Raw genomic sequence first — 23,027 nt, 5'->3', positions numbered from 1 at the left:
TATGCCCACAGAAAAGAAGAAATCATTTAACCATTCCTCATTCAGCATTTCTAGAAATTATTTTTCTTTAATCAACAAGAAATCATATGTCTATATGATATGGTAGCATGTCTAGTATTTTCAGATTAAGTTGATCGTTAGTATAATCATGCATGTGTATCATATAGACATGCAGGTATTCGACATAAATATGGTAAAAGTTCGACTATCCAGAAAGCTCATGAAATTCTCAATGTTAGATATGTTAAAGTTCCAGATAGTTGTGAACATTAAAAATAAAATTTGTAGTAGAAAAGCCAAATAAATGGAAGAAGAAATTTTATTTTGAATATTAATAAAAATAGTTGCTTTATTTGTTATCAAAAGCTTGCATTTTAAAAACTATGCAATATTAAAAAAACACATTTCAGACATAAAAGTCAATGTGTTTTTATAGTTCTTAAGGATATAAAAGTATATCGTGTTAACCAATTATGAAATCTCATCAACCAGGAAATTTGATGGAGACCCTGCACAGCTTTTGCCAAACATACCTGAAGAAGTTTGAGAGAACAAGCTGCTCCTTTTTCAGTTAGATAATGAACAGATACATGTTACAGATGTAGAATGTAATATATATACAAAAACCTAAATAGTTTATCCTAATTTTTCACACAGTTCTATATTCAGTTTATAATGCACGCATGAATTTTTCATTTGTGTAATTTTTTGTTTAAAAAAAATTCTAAAATTTTTCAGTTACTTGAGCTTTTTTGGTTAGTTGAATTTTGATAGTCTGGCTTTTACATTAGCTGAAAATTTTAATAAATGAGCATATTTTTCACATTATTCTTCAGTTTTTATGAGCAGTTAATATAATGCAGTTAGAAGTTAATACTAATCTTCATAATCAATACAGAACTATGAATCATCAATAATCGCATTTTATAATGAAACTTGTATCATATTTTTAATTATTGTTCATCTGAAAAAGACTCTATTAGAATTCATTAGGTGTTGCAATTGATATGATGCTAAAATGGAAGCATAATTTATTTCTCAGGTCAGAGTATAAGTGTAAAAAGAAAGTAAATGTTGGTAGTTAATTTGTTTTTGTCAGTTTGTGTTACAAGGTTAAAATGGTAATATTAGGCTGAAATATTACTGAATGATTATGTAGAGATTTTAATATATATATATATATATGTGATATGAAACAAACTTAGAAGTAATGAGGAGCGGAATTTTGATGGCGTAGAAGTGTTGATCCATAATGAATAGGAAATTGGAGGTGAAGGCAGATTAAATCTTCATTTTTCATTTCAGCAAACATATTGCGGCCACAAACAAGTTGGCACATTAAATGTGTTTATTCCAAAAAGCTTACACTTTAGATAGATTTGGAGTAAAAACGAAGGAGCAGACAGACTGCAGTCCGGCTAAGCCAAAGCATAGGAAGCAAGTGTGTTGTGTTTATAGCAAAATTTTAATTCAGACTGAGTTAGTTTTGTTTCTAAATGCATTTTGATTGGGTAGTTAATATTGCTATAAACTTACTATTGGCTGCTTGAGTTTTAGTTCCATTTACATCACCAGAATTATGTAAGAGTCATATGACATGGATTAATCTAGAAATGACGCAGTGCAAATAGAGGTTACTATTTTTAGAATTGAGAAGGGAAATTAATTTATGCTGCTAATTTAATCTTTAATATATATTCTTTATTTTTCTTACACACACACACACACACACATATATATATATGTAAAATATAAGAAATATAAGAAAATTATTAATAAAATTATTAAACTTAAATGGAACCAATTGGGAATAGACCTTTAAATTCATAATTTTTAATTAAACACTTTTCATCTTCAAGGATATGCTTTGAAACATTTCATGCCACTCAGCAGCATGTTATGTCACACTTTTCCTGCGAATTTTTTGTACTGCAAAAAGCTTTTGTCCCGTCACTGCTCAGAATTAAAACAAAGATTTTTGAGCTTATAAATACTACTGTAGTTACTGCGCATCACTTCTTTTGCTGCTTACTCTGCCAAGAAAAGTCATGTCTCTTCACTAAGCTTCTTTTTCTATTATCTAAAATATAAACTAGGTATATTAGAATTGTTGGGCACATTTAGCATTGCTAGGCTGATTCAATTTAAGAAGAAATGTATTTCTGAAAAATTGCTCCATTTCAAAATAAAAATGATGTTTTAATGATTAAGCCATTTATGATTTTCCCTCCAGTCAGATCTACGCAACAGTTTTTCTCGGCCATGACTAAAAAGTGAATTGGTTTCATCTTGTGGAACAATATCACATATATCTTTTTATACTTTTTTAAGGTTTATTATATAAACAATATATATTTATTATATAAACAAAATAGTCAGTTACTAATTATTTTATAAATGGAAGGAGTACTTGCCTTTTTAAGCATTTTAAAATAGATTTTTGTTGAATTTTTGTTGAATGAAAGGTATTATTCATATGTAAAGCTTGTTTATAGCAGAATCATAGTAATTGTATTTATTAACCATAATTTACATAACCAAATGAGCTTATTCTCCTGATTAAACTATTTGAAAATACAGATCAATTGTTAATAGTGCTTTTATGTTAGTAATATAAGTGTATAACAGTTTTGTTAGTAATATAAGTTTATAATTTTGTTAGTAATATAAGTTAGTACAGTCAAAAGTCTTTAATCCAGACTTGTCGGGACTTTGGCGATTTCGGGTTATTGATTTTTTTCGGATTATAGATCATCAGTTTAAATCTGGTAATATGGCATGCAGAAATTATAAAATTAAAAATATGAAACCTAATTTATGAAATAAAGAGCAATTATGATCTAAAGGGTATCAAAATTTACAAAAAAAAAAAAGGCTTAATATTCATTTTTTTACTTTATTAAACATTTCTTTCAACGCGCGCATGCGTAAAGCATACATTACGCTTAATTATTAAAAAATTAATTATCAAAATTAGAAAATTGCAACCAGAAAACTATTTGATGTGTATTCGTGATATTTATAATGACGAGGAATTTGATTTAAATCATATCAAAGACGGAGTACGTCGAGATGAAATACTACATTTAGTAAGGAATTATAAGCTGAATAAAATAAAAACATCTGCCCTGAAGATAAGTATAGTGCAGATAGATCAACTTCCAGTTCATTGCACGCCACAGAGCAGCGTGAAATTGATAAACAGATATCGGAATGGTTACAGAAGCCTTTATCCATTTTTTGCAGCAATTCCACTTTTTGTTTGATGGACATTGAAACATGCTTTCCCTTTGTAGATCCTGATGCAGCTCCAGCATCGGAAATTCTATTTGACATAATCGAAAGTTCCAACTTACTTTTATAAAATTGCTCTAACAGTCTGCAAAAAATAATAAGCCAGATCCAATTCGAAGATTAAGGAACAATGCAATCTGCAACATTAACTGAAATAGATAATTATATAATTTTAGCTTAGCTTATACTGTCGGTTATACATTAAACGCGCATGCATAAATGTAATATGCGCATGCGTGCATGCATATGGTCATGGGCAAAGGTATTACGAGCATGCGTCAACGCATTATGCATTGACGCATGCGCAGAAAGTTTGTAGCTTTGAGGTCCGGATTATAGATCATTCTGAATTATGGGTGTCCGGATTAACAACTTTTGACTGTAATATAGTTTGTGTAATATGGATTGCTTTTCATTCTCATGTCTGTTTTTTAAACTGCCCTTGGATTAACCTATGGACTTTATTCCAGATATTAAGCTCAAATAAGGAGTAACTGATATAGTATCAATAAAGTATTTAATCAATTCATCATATTTATTATTGCTTGCCAAATTACCGAAATAGTCAGGAAAAGTATTTGTGGCTCAAAATACATAGTTCCTAAAATATATCTTTTTCTCTTCATGCCTGATAATTTAAGAATAAAAAATATCTATATATCTAAAAAGCAATTATTTTATGCATTTCATTCTTTTAAAGCATCATGTTTATTTTCTAGATCAATCTTCGATATGGTTTAAAATCTCCAAAGCTTGGTGTTGTCAGAGAAACATGTACTGCTTGTGCTGGCACGATGATTTTAGAATTTGCTGCTCTTAGTCGTTTGACTGGTGAAACAATTTTCGAGGTAATATGATATATCTTTATTTGCAAAACTAGGTAGATTATAGAAATATGGTAGAATATCATTTTTTAGGGAATATTTAAAAATTCATACAAATTAAGTATGATATAGTATTAATGTTTGGTCTTTCAAATTGTTTCATTTATTAATTCTCTATGTGTTTTTCAGTTATATGTTATTTGAAATATTTGTTTTTATTAGTTCAAAGGGGCTTTGTCCAAGGGACTATTGTTTTCGTTTTGCGATTTAGCCTCAAATCATTCTGAATGTCTGTTTCCTTTTTCAAATTGTTGCCACTAAATATTATCACTCTGTATTACATTTAAAGAAATTAAATAATGAAGAATCTGCAGAAATTATGCATGTTTCTCGCATTGTGATAAAGCAACGCTACCTAGAGCCATCAAATTTTGAATGATGTAATCGTACTGCAAGTATGGGCATCTGGAAGCCCAATTTGGAATTTATTTTATTGTGTGTTTCATATTTTGTGAAGCACTTATGAGTTTTTGATTAAGAAACTCAATGTTTTCAAAGCGAGCAGTGGCAACACTCTACGAAAAAAACATTTTTATCTCCAGCACACAAGACTGTGTATTAGAAATTCTAAAGATATGCTCTTTTAACTATTTTATGATATTGCTGTTGAATTGAATTTTATGGTTTATGTGCGAAGAACATGATATTTAATAAATAAAGGTAACACATAAAACGTTAAAAAAATGCCCCTTTGTGTGTAATATAAAATCTGAAAGCTTTCAGTTTTTTTTTTTTTTTTAAATTGCGGTCTTCCTTTATTAATAAAATATGAAGGTTGATGTTCATTGTAATGCGAAAGTTCATTGTAACTTTATTTATTCTGTTGATAACTGTTTTGCTGAAAGACTAGAAATCCTTCTGTAATGAAAACAATACTTTAAATTTATCTTTAAAATTCAACCTTTATGTGGTATATATTCTTTCTGTTCATAAAATAATGCAATTTGAAATCAAATTACTGTAGTTCCTTATTATAAGTTTGCACAAAATTTAATGAAATGAAACATTTGAAATAAAATTAGTACCAATTAAGGTTGAATTGGGAGAATTATTAATTGTAAATTTGTGAAATGTTGCAGCATTTGTTAAAGGTTACCTTGCATTGCATTTTATGTGATTAAAACAATATAAGTGCTATCTTCACAAAATTTTACCTGTGTACTCCTCTAGGCCTAATTAGACTGCCTACTGTTTTTTTTTTTTTTTTTCTCCTCGAAATTCCAACTTAAAAGGTAGTGTGCTGTAAAGGGTTAAAGCAAAAGGCAACCCAGATGATAAGCATATAGTTATTATAATATATATTATTATCATATACGTAGAATATAGTTATAATTGCCTGTAAGTTACAATTTAAAATGTACCTATAAAATGTTAAAAGATGAAAAACTATATTACTGAATGAGGACTTTTTATGTTAGTAAAATACAATAGATTCAAAAAAGATATATATATATATATATATATTCAAAATTTATAAAAAAGATTTAAAACTATTTTAATTATTTTTAAACATAATAAGTTATTTAAATTTAATTAACTAATTAATCATTTAATAATATATTAGTTAAAAGCAAAGAGAGGATTAAACTTTCTTAATGGCTCTTTCTAAAGGTTATATATTAATACTATATTATATGCATATGATGTGCATATTAATAATACTGATTTTTAGTTCAATTCACTGTATCTAATGAAAAAAATTTACTCTTCTGAACATTATTTCTCATCGAGAATGTTTATAATATGAACCAAATAAAAAAAGTAGTATAGAGTATTTAAAGTATCATGGTATTTTTAACTAATTCATATTTTACTCACTTAACATGAAACAAAAGAATGACAAAGTTGTTGTATTACTTAAATGTATGGTAATATGTAACACAACAACTACAATGGTAAATATACCAAAATGGTAATAAGTAATATAACAACATAAACTCGGAAAATTTTTTGATTTTTACTTTGATAGCAAGTAAAATGCAAAAATAACCATACAACAATTAAATCTAAACTTACCTTTTAACAATATATCCATATGGAAAAATTGATCTTCAGTGCATAACATCAGTGCTGTTTTTGTAATCAGAGGGCTCCATGTTCAGTGGAAGAGTATGATAGTTATTTCAGGAACTAGCAGCTTGCTTGGATCACAATGCGACAAAAGAATATATTTCAGTGGAAACTTTTATGCTATTCTGTAACAAACAATAAAAATTTTTCTGTAGGTCTTTAGGGTGTATGATGCAATGTTTAGGTTTGAAATTGTGTCAATCAAGATTACTTCTCGGATTATTACAGGCTGAACCAGATCACCAATTACAGTACTGCGAGGTAATGTTGAATGCAGACATTATTTTACAGTTAGTCATGCCAAGAAATTGATAAAAATTTCTGTGCCAAATTGTGCTTGAGTGTAGAAAGTAGACTGCAGGAATGTGTAAATGATGAAGATTGGCAGTTTGAGAACCTCTTAAGTTGTACTTAAATGTATATCCTATACCATCCTGACAGTGACCTCCTAAAATTATTGTTTTTTCAAAATCAAGAACTGATTATGTAATACATAATAACTAATAAAGAAAATAAGAGCTCTTTTAATGTTACTTTTGCACTCCCTCTGCCCATATATGTATAATTATGTAATCAAATAATTCTTCAGAACTTTTTTGCTGTGCATTGAAAATCTTCTTCCAGCCATATTATGGCAACCATTGATCCAAGTAATGCCTCTGAAAAATCGAAGGAAGGGCCCACCAGCGGCCGAGTGGTAAAGTCGCTGAACACTGGTAGTTCAGTCCGAGGTTCGAGTCCCACGAACGGGCTGGCTGCATGGCCGTTTTCGTGGTTTTCTCATGTGTAATGTGTATACGAGCCAGTGTCCATTATAATGTCCTCCACGAAGGCATCCCTCCCCTTAGGCAGATAGCCCTAGTTTGCTTTGCCGTAATTAAATACACCACCACCACCACACCAAAATCGAACGTCTTTGAAATTTCTTTACACTGTAGAAATTATTTATGCTATAGAATGTTTCTTAATTCTGAAATCAAAAATGCAATCAGCTTTGGAGGAAAAGATGCTTTTAGGTGACAGTATCATAAAAGTATCATGTAATTTTCAATTTCAATATCTTTATAACATTGTAATAGATTTGTATTGAAAGTAATTGTATTGAAGACAGATTGTTTCTTTGTAGGAAAAGGCCAGAGCTGCTATGGATTATTTATGGCAACAAAGGCATCGGACTAGCGATTTAATGGGAACTGTACTCAATATACATAATGGAGACTGGATACGAAGAGGTAAATAATTCAAAATCTGAGGCATAATATAATTAAAAGTGTTTATATCTGTGGTAATTATTATGGTATATAAAATATCATACTGTTTGTATATCTGTTGTATAATGATGGCTGAATGAAAGATTGGTATATATGTGCCCCTTGATATATTTTGCAGATAGTGGTGTTGGAGCGGGTATCGATTCATATTATGAATATTGTTTGAAAGCTTACATTCTTTTAGGAGATGATGTATACTTAGAACGATTTAACAAGGTTTGTGAAATTTTTCTCAGTAGTTTTTAGAAATTTATGTTACTTTATGCTAAAACATTACAAAATATTAATATTGAATAGTTATTTAAAATTTCTCTGAGCATACATTAAATTTTTTCATATACATGTAAAATCTGTTATTAATTCATAGTAATTGTGCATTGACATTAAGAACATAAATATTGTAATATGAATCAAATCATTTTAAGCCATCCCGGGATAATAAAAACATGTCATTCTTCTTGTGTCACTTTTCCAAACTCCAGAATATCTTGATTACTTATCCATATAACTTATTGCTTTTCTGATTGGTCTTTAAGGTGGAACTTTATTTAATCTGTCTCTTTGACTTTTATTATATATCTTTATAGCCATTTAAAACTTATTCTCCTAACTGTAGTGACAGAGGTTTCAACAACACAAAAGAAAATTGCAAAACATTAATTATGCTATTCCCTTTGTCTGAAGTATAATATCTGTCATAGGAAACTGCATGTGAAAGAATGAAATCTAGTTCTCATTTTCAGTATTACCTCTTTCTTGAAGTTTTTAGTATTGGACACCCAGGCTTTTATACCTTTTATTGTCTTAAGCGAAATGTTACAAATCAGATCATTTTTGAAATATGCTTTGCAATGCAATTCTGGAAAATTGTAGATATAGTAAGGAGAAATTGATCCAGTTTTTTAAGCTTTTAGTGCTATTTATAATTCTGTAGAAAATTGTTTTTTTTTATTAAAAATCAAAACTAGAATAATTTTTTAAAAAAAGAAAAAAAAAAAAATCTAAAATGTTTCAGATTTTAAATGACGTCTAAAGGGACATTTTTTAACATTTTGTGTGTTACCTTTCTTTATTAAATATCATTACAGCACTTAAACCATAAGATCCAGTTCAACAGCAATATCGCAAAATAGCTTTAAAGTGAGCATATCTTTAGAATTTCCCATACAGAGACTCAGGCACAAGAGATAAAAATGTTTTTTCTGCACTACGTTGCCATTGCTCGCTTTGAAATCCATGAGTTTGTTAATCAAACATTCGTTAAAGTTTTATACAAAATATGAAATTGATAATAAAACAAATTTCAAATTTGGTCTTCCACATGCCCATATTTGTTGGAGGATTATGTAATTCAAAATTCGATGTCTCTATGTACCGTTATTTTATCATAATGCAAGAAATATACATACATTTATGCAGATTTTTCATTATTTAATTTCTTCAAATATAATGTAGGACTCTTAACATTTGGCGGCAACAGTTTGAAAAGTGAAACGACATTTATAGAAGTCCGACGCAAAATGCCAGAACGAAAGTAATAGTCCTTCAGGACTCAAATCCCTTTGGACTAAAAAGATAGCAACAACGAAAATTGTAATATTAAGAGGACATTAATGAGTATTAAGTTGAGAAGCAGTGATAATTAATGGTTATTTTAATAAGAAGTTATCTTTAACAAAACATGTTTTGGCTAAGGCCTGCAGCATACCAAGGATGTTTTTTATAAACTACTTTGGCTGCTAGAATGAAAATCGACGAAATTCTTCCTATTCAGTGAAAATTGGGAAAAAAGTGCAACTCAAGATTATGAATTTGATTACTTAAGTATACAAAAATCAGAGTATTTGACTTTTTAAAATTTCATAAAAATATTCATAATCAAAATGAATTAATAGGAGTTAGAATTAGAAGTTGTATTTAAGTAAATAAAATACTTGTTTCTTATCTAGATTAAATTTTTAATTTGATTTGAAGATTTTAAAGATAAGTTTAAAGTCTGCATTAGAATTCATCCTTTGGTATGTCACTTTTCAATTATCTGACAAGTACAATTATTCCCACAATATAGTCTTATTAATTATGTTTTTAGTAATAGGCTTACTTAGAACGCAAAATTTTTAATTGGTCAAAGGTTTGTCTCCAAATCCTTAATGTTTCCAGAAATGCAATAGGAAAAAGCTATTTTCTTGGTTATAATTCCAGAATGTCTCTGCTATTTTATTTCTAGATTCATTTTCTTATTTTATATTTCCTTAATTGTTTGAACATATTTCAAGATGCAAGTATATGTACTTATTTAAATGTGTAGAAACATTTTTCTTGGATGTAAAGTGCAATTTGGCTAACTGATGGGTTAAATAATTTTAATATTAATTATATTATTCATTCATTCATTTTAAAATATGGTTTTTAATTACAGGCACTTAAATATTGCCTACCTGAAATAAAATCTGGTAATAATATTTCAGTAATTAAAGAAATTATCATAGCTTTTTTCATATACAGTCATTGTTTTGAGTTTGTTCCATCTTGGATATTTTTTTTTTCCTGCATTTTGATAAGAAATTTCTAGAGAAAGGTTAAATTGTATTTTGTGTTGCTAATTTTTTTGTAGTGTTTAAAATAAAGGTGCATAATGTTTGATACAACTGCTAATTTGGTTATACATCAGATAATTTCAATTGTGCAGGTAAATTGTGTGACAGTTTCTAAGGAACAACTGATTTATGCAAACTTTCATTCTGGACTGCTGCATGATTGCAGGAAAAATTTGAGTAAAGGCATTGTACGGCAAGACCTCTGATTTGCATAAAATGCAGTACTCACCATACTACTCATTCCTATAACCCAGTGTTTCCTTATTCATAACTGAAGACAGTAATGTTTGAGAAGGGGAAAAAACTTTGTCAGTTTGGGAAAAGTACACTATAAATTTTCATTTCTAATGGCAAGTATTGATTGCAGAATGCCTGTAAGACATCATCTGTGTACATATGATCATGCTCAAGCATTTGGACATCTGAAGGCAGTGCAAAGTATAACTGAAGTTGATACAGCAATAAGTATGTCAAATAGTGTTATCTTGTACTTAAAGAAAAATGCTGAAGCTCAAAATGCTATGATAAAGCAGATGAAAGAGAACCACCATACATCAAGAGGATGCATATGTGCCTTAGTGGTGAAAAATAACAAAAATGCTGTTCCTGGTCTGATAGTACAGACATTGCTTGTGCTACTGGTACTCACATATCTGCGAGAACCATTTCTTGGCAATTAAATAATGCCAATCATTTGCACCGAAGCCTTTTGCATACATTCCCTTATGTGCACATTATGACTGGGGAAATACGCATTGGTGTAAGGAGCATATTCACTGGGGTCAGCAAAATTAGTCCAGATTAATATTCTATTACGAATCCTGCTGCATCATCGACAGTGATTTTGAAGCTAATGTGGAGAGGAAGAGGAAATCATTGCAATCACAATATTCAGGAAACCAATTGTGGCTGAAGAATAATTGTGTACATGGGTTTCATATGCAGCAGCAGGACTTCTCTAATCTTTGAAGCTACAGTAAATAGGTTTTTTTTTTTTTTTTTTTTTTTTTAAATTTTTAATTTTTTAATTTAAAAAAAAAAATTTTTTTTATGTGTATCATTCTACATAAATCTATTTACTATGTGCATTTCCTGGACCTCTATTGAATGTGTATCAGATCACATTTCTTTGTAACAAATTCTGTGAGTTATAATTAAAAAATGTTTCAGTACCTTAGAAGTGTATATCAAAATGTATGAATATAAAATTTATTTTACTAAATACAGTTATTTGAATTTTATTAGCATTATTCAGCTGTGATGAAATATGTAAGTCAAGGTCCTCTACTTGTTGATGTGCACATGCATAGGCCACATACAAATTCTCGCAATTTTATGGATTCCTTACTAGCATTTTGGCCTGGATTGCAGGTAAAATATATACATTAATGCTGTGTTGTCCCTTTTCTTTTTATGTATGGGATGTTTGGGAATGTTCTATACATTCATGTATTTGATGAATAAAATATTTTGTACCATTTATTCATCCATGATACCTAGAATAAATGAAAGTTTTGAGTAATTGGATAGCTATAAAATTTCATGTTGCAAAATTAAGTTTATTGTATTGTTATTTAAACTAGTTATTGTACAGGGTGCGGCAGGGAAACTTCCATATTTCAAACGCACGCCATCTAGCGACATTTATTCCGAGAAGGGTGGTGTTGTGTTCATTGAAAAGAGCGGTATCTAAAGTTTTATGTCATGTAGGTAGGTTTAGTACCAATCATGCAGTGGACGAGAGAGGAGCGCATGTTCTCCGTGGAGTCATACTTTTCAACGTATTGCATTATCATCCATATAAATTGGCAGTGGTGCAAAAACTTAATCCATGTGATTTTTTTTTTTTTTTTTCACGAAAAAATGTATGCAAAGCCGTTCTTGACAATATGCCTCATGATGTTCTTGTGTTCTTTACCGATGGAGCTCCTTTTCATCTTTCTGGTTGCAGCACGCATTAAGCAAAACATGCGATAATGGAGTGCCATGAATCCCCGAGAAATTCATGACCAGCCCCTCCATACAGAACGTGTGACTGTTTGGTGTTCATTGTCCAGAATAGACATCATTGGACCATGATTTTTTTTAGAACATTTCCATGGACGCCTTATCTCTTTATGAGGCGATTGTCAGTGGCCAGCACACTCACCTGATTTAGCCCCGAGTGATTTCTTTTCGTGGGGCTATCTGAAATCTCTAACATCCAAAGACCCTGGTTGAACTGAAGAACAATATTCAAGCTGCTATTGACAACATAACCGTTGATGTGCTGGTAAAAGAGGAAAGAAACTTCAAAACTCGACTATCTCAATGCATTGGCCAGAACAGAGGCCACCTTAATGATATTATTTTTAAAGCATAATAAAACAAAAAATTAAAGTGTCTCTCTAAAACTTGGAAAAAAATTAAACTGATATCACTTATACTATTTGTGTTATTCATTTTTAAAATAAGGTAGTTTCCCTGCAACATCCTGTATTATGTCTGGATTTTATGTAATATAGTAAAGCGATGTAACAAGAAAGGTCATAGCATGAAATGGCTTTCTTTGATGTTTTATATGACTATTTAATATTATTAACAAATAAACATGTTGAAAAAATCTTTTTTGGAAGACACTGCTAGTGCTGGTGTAGTTTCAATAAAGAACTAAAAAGTCACATTTCTTTTATTTATGATCAGAATAAGTAAAAAAAAAAAAAAAAAAAAAAATACTGAGTTTAAATACCAAGCTGCCGATGTAAGGAACACGATCATTATGTTAGCAAACACAAAATAACAAATTTATTAGGTATTAGAAGAAAAAAAAATATCTAGAGATGATTACAAGCGTTGTTTACTGTCCATTGCATAACACGAGAAGTGAGTCATACAAGGAGAGAATGTTTCTCCTTCTTTTTGGATCAAGTCCAATCACAGTTAGCGGGGGTGAGGGGGAAATTAACGTCGGAGTGTACAGCTTCATCGCTGTCATTATGAATTGCTCCACAATCTCCCACTCGATGAGCTGTTCTGTCCGAAGTAAGGCCGATTCCTTTTAATAAAAATTCCAGCTGTTGTCTGGGCAAAGGTTTCTTGAACATGTCTGCATACATCATTTTACTGTTGCAGTGTTTTAATTTAACAATCCCTTGATTTTGTAGATCACATACGTAGTGATATTTCACATCAATGTGTTTGGTGTAACTGCTTCCTTTTTCTTTTCTGGAAAGATTTATGCATGATATATTGTTCTCGAATACGATGTTAGCTTCCTGTTGAGCGAAACCTAAATCTCCCATCAGTTGTCTAATCCATTGTAGCTCCTACAATGTTAAGGCTAGAGCGATGTATTCGGCATCTGTCGAATATAGGGCGACATAATTTTGTTTCTTGCTTCCCCATGATACCGTACTCTTTCCTATTTGAAATACAGTCAAAAGTTGTTAATTCGGACACCCATAATCCGGAATGATCTATAATCCGGACCTCAAAGCTACAAACTTTCTGCACATGCGTCGCGTTCACGGATGCACACAGGCGTTTAAGAGTGCGCGTAAGACCTTTACGTCTGCAAATATGTTTGTGCGCATGCGCGTTTAATGTGTAACGGAGGTATAAACTAAGCTAAAAATTCAGTTAATGTTGCAGATTGCGTTGTTCCTTAATCTTCGAATTCGATCCGGCTTATTATTTTTTGCAGACTGTTAGAGCAATTTCATAAAAGTAAGCTTGAACTTTCGATTATGTCAAATAGAATTTCCCATATATATTTACTAATATGTAATTTGTATCTACAAAGCGAAAGTATGTTTTGAAATCCGAAATCTGTTTATCAATTTCACGTGGCGGATTGGAAGTTGATCTGTCAGCACTATCCTTATGTTCAGGGCAGATGGTTTATATTTTATTTGGCTTATAATTCCTTATTAAGTGTAGTATTTCATCTCGTCTTTGATATGATTTAAATCAAGTTCCTCGTCATTATAATTCGCTTCCGATAGTGAAGAAAGTGACCCAGAGGTTATTGAAAACGAAAACATTTCGATTGACAAATTAGTCGGTATTCTCAACACAGCAATTATAGGACTTGAACAGCGGAACTTTGTAACTAAACAAGAAATTATGTCTGTTTAATAGAATTAAAGAGAAAGTATTATCACATGAAACGAAGCAACTTACATTGAAAGAAATGCTTAATAAAGTAAACAAATAAATATTAAGCTTTTTCTTTTTGTAAATTTTGATACCTTTTAGATCATAATTGTTCTTTATTTCGTAAATTACGGTTTCATATTTTTAATTTTGTAATTTCTGCATGCCATCTTACCAGATTTAAACTGATGATCTATAATCCGGAAAAATCGATAATTCGGAATCGCCGAAGTCCCGACGAGTCCGGATTAACGACTTTTGACTGTATATATCCGGATGTGAATTTTCTGTTAGAGGTATCTCCTGCCCAATCAGCGTCACTGTAAGCTTTGATGACTGGTGCACCATTGGATTTTAGATGTAATTTGTAATTAATTGTAGCTCTCAGATATTGTATGATTTTAATGATACCGTTCCAGTCCGATGTTGATGGATTTTCTACTTTTCTGTTAAGTATTCCAACAGAATTTGCTATGTCAGGTCTTGATACTGTTGCTAAATATAAAAGTGCTCCCACTGCTTCCCTATACTTCCGATTATCGGGAAAAACGTCATCCTGGTTGTTTTGTTTCTTCGTAAAATTCGTGGTCGTGGGTGTATAGCTTAGTTTCTTTGGTGATTCTCCATCGAATTTTTCGATCATACTCTTAATCTTGTTAGCTTGATGAAGTTTAAAGCTTCCGTCTTTTTCTCTTTCGATTTCAGTTCCTAGATATGTAGACACTTCTCCAAGATTTCGAATGTCGAAATATTCTTTGAGAATTCGTTCAACTTCTTGAATTGATTCACACTTGTCGCTCGCGACTAATATGTCATCAATATGTCATATGATTATGTAAATTCTTGCGTTTTTCTCGATTAGTGTGAAGGAACATGGATCAGCCTTTCCTTGCGCAGGATTTCAGCTATCTTGTCATTCCAGTTTCTGGCTGCTTATTTTAGTCCGTAGATACTTTTATTCAGTTTACAGACTTTATTTGCTTCTGAAGCAGAGATGTAGCCTTCTGGTTGCTTCATATATATATCTTCTTTCAGATCTCCATATAGAAAAGCTGTTTTTACATCGAAGTGATTTACGTGCATTTTCTTTTGAGCTGCTATTGCCAAAATAGTCCTTATTGTAGTATACTTTATGACTGGTGCGAATGTTTTGTCGTAGTCATGCCCAAATTTTTGGCAATATCCTTTAGCTACTAAACGAGCTTTTTATCTGGTAACATTTCCTGAAGCATCAGATTTTGTTTTAAATGTCCATTTGTTTCCAATTGCTTTCTTTCCTTTTGGAAGATCGACTAGTTCCCATGTTTTGTTCCTCTTCAGTGCTTCTATTACTTCTTTCATAGCTTTTAACCACAGTTCCTTTTCTTTGGTAGGAAAAGTTTGCAGTTCTTCCCAGTCTTTAGGAACTTTGATTTCTTCATTCTTAGCCATGTATGAGAATCTGTTTGGTGGGATTCCTTTAGTCGTTCTGTGGGATCTTCTCGGTAATAGGGGAATATTTTCTGTTTCAATTACTTCCTCTGTAATAGCATTTGGACGTGGTTGTGTCAATTTATTTTCTTTAAAAGGCCATTCTATTTCCTCATGCTGATCATTTCAATGACGAGGCATTTCTTCTTTTTTGTTATAACGTTGCGCGCCTCTAACTAGCACGCAACCTAGAGGTGACTGTGAAAGCTTGTATAAACCACAGAGTCTTATAAAGGGTTTAAGTCCCTTTTTATTCAATGTACTAATTTACAATTGCGTTCTCTTGACGCTTACAAACGGTGCCAACTCGGCAGTCCAAATAAAATAAGGACCTGAAAAGAAAGTAAAGACAATATTCTAACTACGAGGCTCTCTAAAATAACTAACTCACCGCGTTTTACAAAACGGCTGCTAATTCAGCAGACTTGCAGCTCACTGGAACAATTGCAACTACTTCCCACCAAGCACATAGGCCGCAACGCGGGGTTCTTTTATTCTCTAACACTACCTCCGCGCTCGCTAAGTAAGAATAACTCTCTCTCACCAAACTTGTTTCCTTCTATTTAAACCATACTACTTCCGCTGATAATTTGAATGCTTGCGCGTTCTACTCAAATTTACATATTCTGGCATTGGCAGTTCCAGGGGAAAGTAAGGATTGACAGGAAAGATAGTTTAAACTTAAAATAAATGTTAGTTAAAATAACTATAAACCCTACATTTGCCGCTGCCAGAATTTGGAAAACTTCGAAGCAGGTCCTACAAACGACCTGTTGTAAGTTTATCTAACTTATTATATCTATCTTTATTTCTGAACTAACTGGCGAAAGCCTCGTTTACACAAAAATCATCTTATGTAACAATTAAAATTCTGTTACTCTTTACAAAGGTTTCTTCTTACAGCAACTTTTCCTGGACTTCATCAATCAATCTTGGTCTTTCCTTCCAGCATCTGGAAGGAATAAGTATCAGTATCTTTCTACATACATTATAATTTACACTTTCTTGACACAATAAATTTTTGTTTTTAACGTTTCGTTTTTCTTAGTTATTGCTTACTTCACATTCATTCAATTTTTCAAGCATTAATTTAACTTTACCCTGGCTCTCCACCGTGTGTGGTGTCAAACGGGAATATTCGTGTTTTAGTCTTACAACACTTCCCCTAACCACCATGATTTGTTAGAATTCAACAACCAAATAGACACACCTTACTCGACATTCTACAACTCAATGAGCTACTTTAATATTCTTAAAAATTCAAATGTAGGTGGAGAACCCTACAAAACACATTCATTCTAACTTCCCCCTCATTCATCTTTAAACATGCAGGCTTTCGCTCTAAAGCATGACTTTACAGTTTAATACTTAAATTTTGACTTCATTGCTTTTAAGCATTCACTTTTAGCATCTACAATTTTATGCTTCTAGACTAAATTCTACTTTTACATAACATGCAAGTATTTACATACATTTACAAAAGTTTAATACATATGCTTTTTACAATTTACCATAAAATGAATAAGAGAAATAATTTTTTACTTTACTCAATCTTCACCAAGCTGGCGGCACTGGAACTAAAATTCTTATTAGTACATACAAGAATACGAAGTTATTTTTATCTCCGGCCAAATTTTGGCTTTAACATAACAGAATTAGTCTTTCGACCAACAGAAAATGCTTGTTTTTAGTTTTTACACTTAAAGAAAATAATACTTTTGCCTTAGCTAAATAAAGTAAAACAAAACTAAGTCTCAACCGAGACATATTGACTTTCGTCAAAACATAGAACTTCGTACTTATGCATAAAATTTCGGAACAAAAGAGAAAAATATTTATAGAAGGTTTTAACTTATCTTTGAGTTTTCGATGCTTGAAACTCCGTCATCCGTTTTTGACAAAATTGATCCCAAGTTAGAGGTGTCATGGATGTCAATCTTCTCCTTGTTGATCTCCGCGTGTCGTCCCCGTTGATCTTTCTTTTGCATCCTCTACATGCTGGCCTCTTGACAGAGTAATCGTCTGGTTGTTGGCTTTTGCGTTTGTGCCTGGGACGGCTGGTCTTGACGTCCTCCGGTCTGGAGTCCTTGAATTTCTTCTGTTCGTCGTATTTCTGTGCCTCCTGTTGGCGTTTCAGTTTCCGGAACGGCGGCCTTGCTGGCACCTGACTCTGTGGCCGTGTGCGCGTTCTTCTTGATGTGTAATTCCTCCTGCCATCCTTTGTAGGTGGTGTTTTTCTTTTTACCATGGTTTCTTTACCCGGTTCATCTGTACTTTTGTTTTTCTTAAACGCCGGAGTTTGATAATCATTTTTTCTTTTTGCTACCGACGTCCGGGTTGTAGAAGTGCTAGGTCTCTCTTCAGTTCTCCGTTTCTTGGGTGGTGGAATAGTTGTTGCAGTCTCTGGCCCTTCTATTTCGTTTAGACTTGAGTCCTGCAAGAAACTTTTAAGGATTTCAAAATCATTGGGATTATAGTATTTTTTCACCTGGTCGGGACTTGCTTTACAGATTTCCCCTCTCTCGTTTTTAAGATATAAGACTACTCCTTTGATTTCCTGAATTACATAGGGGCCTTCAAACTTTGGAGCTAGCTTTGCCATAAAATTGTCTGGGGCACTTGATAAAGAAAATTTCCGTTTCAATACTTTATCACCAACTTTAAAATCTGCTTCACGGCGTTTTTTATCGTAATAAATTTTCTGCCTATTTCTTGCCGTATCCGAGGTTTTAAGCGCCTGATCAATTAGTTTTTGCACGTCCTTTTGTTTGAATTCCTGCTCTCTTTGTTGCACAAAGAATAATTTATCTAAAGGCGTAATTAACTTTCTGCCTAAAAATAATTCTGCTGGAGTTTTTCCCGTAGTATCATGATGTGCCGTTCTTAAAGCATAAGCTAATTCATTTATGTAGCCATCCCAGCGCTTGTGATGTGTGCTAACGTAACTGCGAATTATTTTTACAATGTTTTTATTAACTCTTTCTGCTATGTTAGCCTGTGGTCTATACGGAACCATTTTGATATGGCGTATATCAAGTCCATTGCATATGTTTTCAAATATTTGACTAATGAATTGTTTTCCGTTATCACTAATGACTTTTATCGGTGCACCGTATTTTAAAATGTATCTGTGTAAGAATGCATCTGCGACTGTTTTGGCTGACGCGCGTTTAAGTGGAACAATTTCTATCCATTTTGAAAAATGATCTGCTATTACTAAAAGAAAACGATTTTTATTTAACTCACTCTGGGGGAAGGGACCAAGGAGATCTATGCCTAAAATTTCATTCGGAAATGTAGCGCGAATGCTATTTAAGTACCCGGCCGGGCTGTAATTAATATCATTTATTAACTGACATTGATTGCAGGACCTGACATACGCCGTTACTATTTTGTATAATTGCGGGAAATATACCGCCTCGCGTACCCTTTTTAAAGTCTTTCTGACCCCGAGGTGGCCCGCTGTTTTTTTTTTCGTGCAACTCCCTCAAAATGCTTAATCGAAGCGAGGCTGGGATGACTGGCTTATACTCAAGATTTTCGTTCGTTGTTTTCGTATAGAATAATAAATTTTCTATTATTTCATAGTTTTTTGCTCTATTTCTTATCGCATCGATATCTGTATGCTCAAAGCCTTCGGGGTCTTTCAAATAAGCATAGATATTTCCAAATTCAGGATCAGCTTTCAGTTCAGTAATAACCGTATCTCTAGAATCTAAAATTTTTGAAGTCAACACAGCGCATTTAAGTTCATTACCTTCCTCGTCCAGTTTTATACGAGAAAGTGCGTCAGCTACATTGTTTTCCTTACCCGGTTTATATTTTATTGTGATATTATATTCTTGGAGTTTTAAAGCCCATCTTATTAACCTGGGCGTTAGGTTTTTTCCCGAGTAAAGTCTACCAACAGCCGCATGATCCGAAAAGACTGTTATTGGCGATTTGCCGAAATAAACTCGAAATTTGTGTACAGCCATTAATACGGCTGATGTTTCTCTTTCTGTAGCTGTATAATTCCTTTGTGTTTGATTCAATGTTTTTCTAAAAAATGCCAGCGAATGGTTATTTTGCATAAGAATCGCACCCACCGCATAGTCTGATGCATCTGCTGCAATTTCCAGGTTTTCGTCCCCCTCAGGGAATTTTAAAACAGGAGCATTAATAAGCGCTTCTTTCAATCTTTCAAAAGCTGTGTTAGCTTCAGCTGTCCACGTAAATTTACTCTTTTTTCTTTTGATTACTAAGAGTGGTTCAACAATATTAGCGAAATCTTTTATGAAAGATCGATAGTAAGAACATAGTCCAAGGAAAGATGAAAGTTTCTTGGCGGTGTTGGGCGGTGGAAAATTCTTAATAGCTTTTATTTTTGAATCTTGCGTTTCTATACCCTTTTGCGAAATTTTATAACCAAGATATTTAAGTTCTTTAGTTGCGAACTTGCATTTTGAGGCGTTAATTGTAAGACCGGCCTCTTTTAATAATTTAAAAACTTGTTCGAGGTCATTAATGTGTTGTTCCAACGTACTACTCGTTATAATTATATCATCTAGATAAATTAAAGTTGATTTTCCTAGGACAGGCTTTAGAACAATGTCCATAGCTCTCTGGAAAGTTGATGGGGCCCCACACAACCCAAAAGGCATGCGTAAAAATGCATAAGTGCCCGATTTTGTTATAAACGCGGTTTTATGTATATCTTCGGGTCTCATAGCTATTTGATAGTAGCCAGACGTTAAGTCCAAAGTAGACATATATCTCGTCGATTTGATCTATCTAATGATCTCGTCTATAACCGGCAAAGGGTAAACTGGGAATTTAGTTATGCTATTTAGTTTTCTATAATCGATAGCAAACCTCCAAGCCCTTTTATCCGAAGGAGGAAACTCGTTCTTTTTCCTACATAGTACGACTGGACTCGCGTATTCACTATTTATGGGCGTTATTATTTTATTCTTTAACATCTCCTGAATATGTTCTTCGATGATTACGTCTTTTTGTTTGTCATAGCAGTAAGGTTTAGTCCTACAAGGTTTTTCGGCATTTAATTGAATCTTGTGAGTTACAATCTGACAGTTTCCCGGCTTTTCTGAAAACAAATGAGAAAAATTACTCACCACTTGCTGTATTGCTTTACTTTCCTGGTCATTCAAATGGCTAAGGTCCAATTCAGGTGTCTCCACCGGTTCCACCACCCTCTGGTCCATCTCCAGCACCACGGAACTATCTTGAAAATTTAATTTGGCCCTCGCGGCCCTTAAAAAGTCCATACCTAAAATAAGAGAGTGTTGGAGGTGTTTCACCACAAAAATTAATACTTTGAGATTTTCCTCTTTTACCTGTACGTTTAATGCTACTTTCCCGATGCAGTGACATGTTTTTCCTTGCGCCGCTATAATTTCCGTATTTCTGGTTTTAAAGAGTCGTATCCTATAAAAATTCTTTTTGAAGAACTTTTCACTCATGAAATTGCCTTCTGCCCCTGTATCGATGAGGGCTTCTACTGGTACATCGCCAACCAGGACTTGTATAATTGGTAGCTGTGAGTTTTTTACGATGACTGTATTTAGATGTCTATTTGAGGGTTTTTCTAAAACTTCCGGGGTCTGGACCCTCCCTTTCACAGGCCCCTCTAGTCGTTTAAAGCTTTCCTTTCAATCTGTGTCTTCTGGGTACGCGGATGCTTATTTTCAAATTTTCTTTTTGGGCCTTGCCCTTCAAGTTTCGATGTGTTAGCTTGATATTTCTTTCCCCCATATGAGCGATTTCCATTTCTTGTTTCCTCCTTCCTTCTGGTACTTTGAGAATATGTTTCCCCTCTCGCTCTTTCTGCGATTCTGCGATTTTGAAACTTCACCGCCAATTCGAAAAGTTCCTGCAATGTGGTTGGGTTTCTACTTTCAAAGTAGTCTTGAACAGCGGGTAACAATCTTGGTAATATTATTTCAATTATCTCCGCATCGGGTTTCTTGCCGTACAGCATATCTGTTAGCTTGATTTTTCGTAAAATAAAGTCCGTCAATTGTGCTGTATCCCGTTGATAGAAACTATATAGCTCGGCTTCCAGCCGTGCGCGATCTTTCACTATGGGGAAGGCCTTTACTAACGATTTTTTGAAATTTTCAAATGTATACGTCGGGCTTCCAAATTCACCTAGTAGAAATTTGCCTATATTTTCGACCATAGCGCGGCCTGTCCTCTTAGTGCTTATGTGGCGATAGCAACTTTTTGTCTTTCGGGCACAGGATAGAGCTGAAAGTGGTTTTCTATACCTTCTAAAAATACGGACACCGAATTTTTTCCGTCGAAATAGACGTTTGGCTTGATTGATGCTCTCAAAGTCTGGACCAGGTATCCAAATCCTTCTAACTGCGTTGTCATTTCTTGGTGTTGTCCAGCGGCTTCCATCCAGTTTTCGGCCATTTCAGTTCGCTAAGTGTTCGGGCGCCAATATAACGTTGCGCGCCTCTAACTAGCACGCAACCTAGAGGTGACTGTGAAAGCTTGTATAAACCACAGAGTCTTATAAAGGGTTTAAGTAACTTTTTATTCAACGTACTAATTTACAATTGCGTTCTCTTGACGCTTACAAACGGTGCCAACTCGGCAGTCCAAATAAAATAAGGACCTGAAAAGAAAGTAAAGACAATATTCTAACTACGAGGCTCTCTAAAATAACTAACTCACCGCGTTTTACAAAACGGCTGCTAATTCAGCAGACTTGCAGCTCACTGGAACAATTGCAACTACTTCCCGCCAAGCACATAGGCCGCAACGCGGGGTTCTTTTATTCTCTAACACTACCTCCGCGCTCGCTAAGTAAGAATAACACTCTCTCACCGAACTTGTTTCCTTCTATTTAAACCATACTACTTCCGCTGATAATTTGAATGCTTGCGCGTTCTACTCAAATTTACATATTCTGGCATTGGCAGTTCCAGGGGAAAGTAAGGATTGACAGGAAAGATAGTTTAAACTTAAAATAAATGTTAGTTAAAATAACTATAAACCCTACATTGTTTTCATCGAATATTACGCTTCTTCTGATCACGACGTTGTTTGCATGTGGCATGTAAATTCTATATCCTTTAGTACGGTCACTATATCCAACAAGAATTCCTTTTTCTGCTCTTTCATCTTGTTTGCTTCTTTTCTGCTTTGTAACTCGACAATAAGCTGTGCTGCCGAAAACTCTGATGTGGCTTAGATTCGGCTTCTTATTATTCCATAGTTCATACGGTGTTTTTTCTGTTGTTTGACTGATCAACTGATCTTGATGGTAGCCTGTTTTGTAGATAGGTGGCTGTCAT

General features: G+C 33.1%; 1 protein-coding gene across 1 annotated transcript in view; it reads left to right on the top strand.

Moving 5' to 3' along the window:
- Edem2 (ER degradation enhancer, mannosidase alpha-like 2) overlaps nt 1-23,027 on the top strand; it is a 182,700-nt gene that overhangs the window by 107,580 nt on the left and 52,093 nt on the right. The window contains exons 7-10 of the mRNA XM_085816651.1: nt 4,014-4,142; nt 7,375-7,480; nt 7,638-7,735; nt 11,362-11,487. Of these exons, the coding sequence (XP_085672777.1) occupies nt 4,014-4,142; nt 7,375-7,480; nt 7,638-7,735; nt 11,362-11,487 (459 nt within the window). The remainder of the gene's footprint in view (nt 1-4,013; nt 4,143-7,374; nt 7,481-7,637; nt 7,736-11,361; nt 11,488-23,027) is intronic.

This window comes from Stegodyphus dumicola, chromosome 5 (assembly GCF_044657685.1).
Source record: "Stegodyphus dumicola isolate Sdum_Otavi_A_Nest chromosome 5, ASM4465768v1".
Taxonomy (NCBI): Eukaryota; Metazoa; Arthropoda; class Arachnida; order Araneae; family Eresidae; genus Stegodyphus; species Stegodyphus dumicola.
Note: the sequence above shows the minus strand (reverse complement) of the source record. Positions and strands in the feature narration are given on the sequence as shown.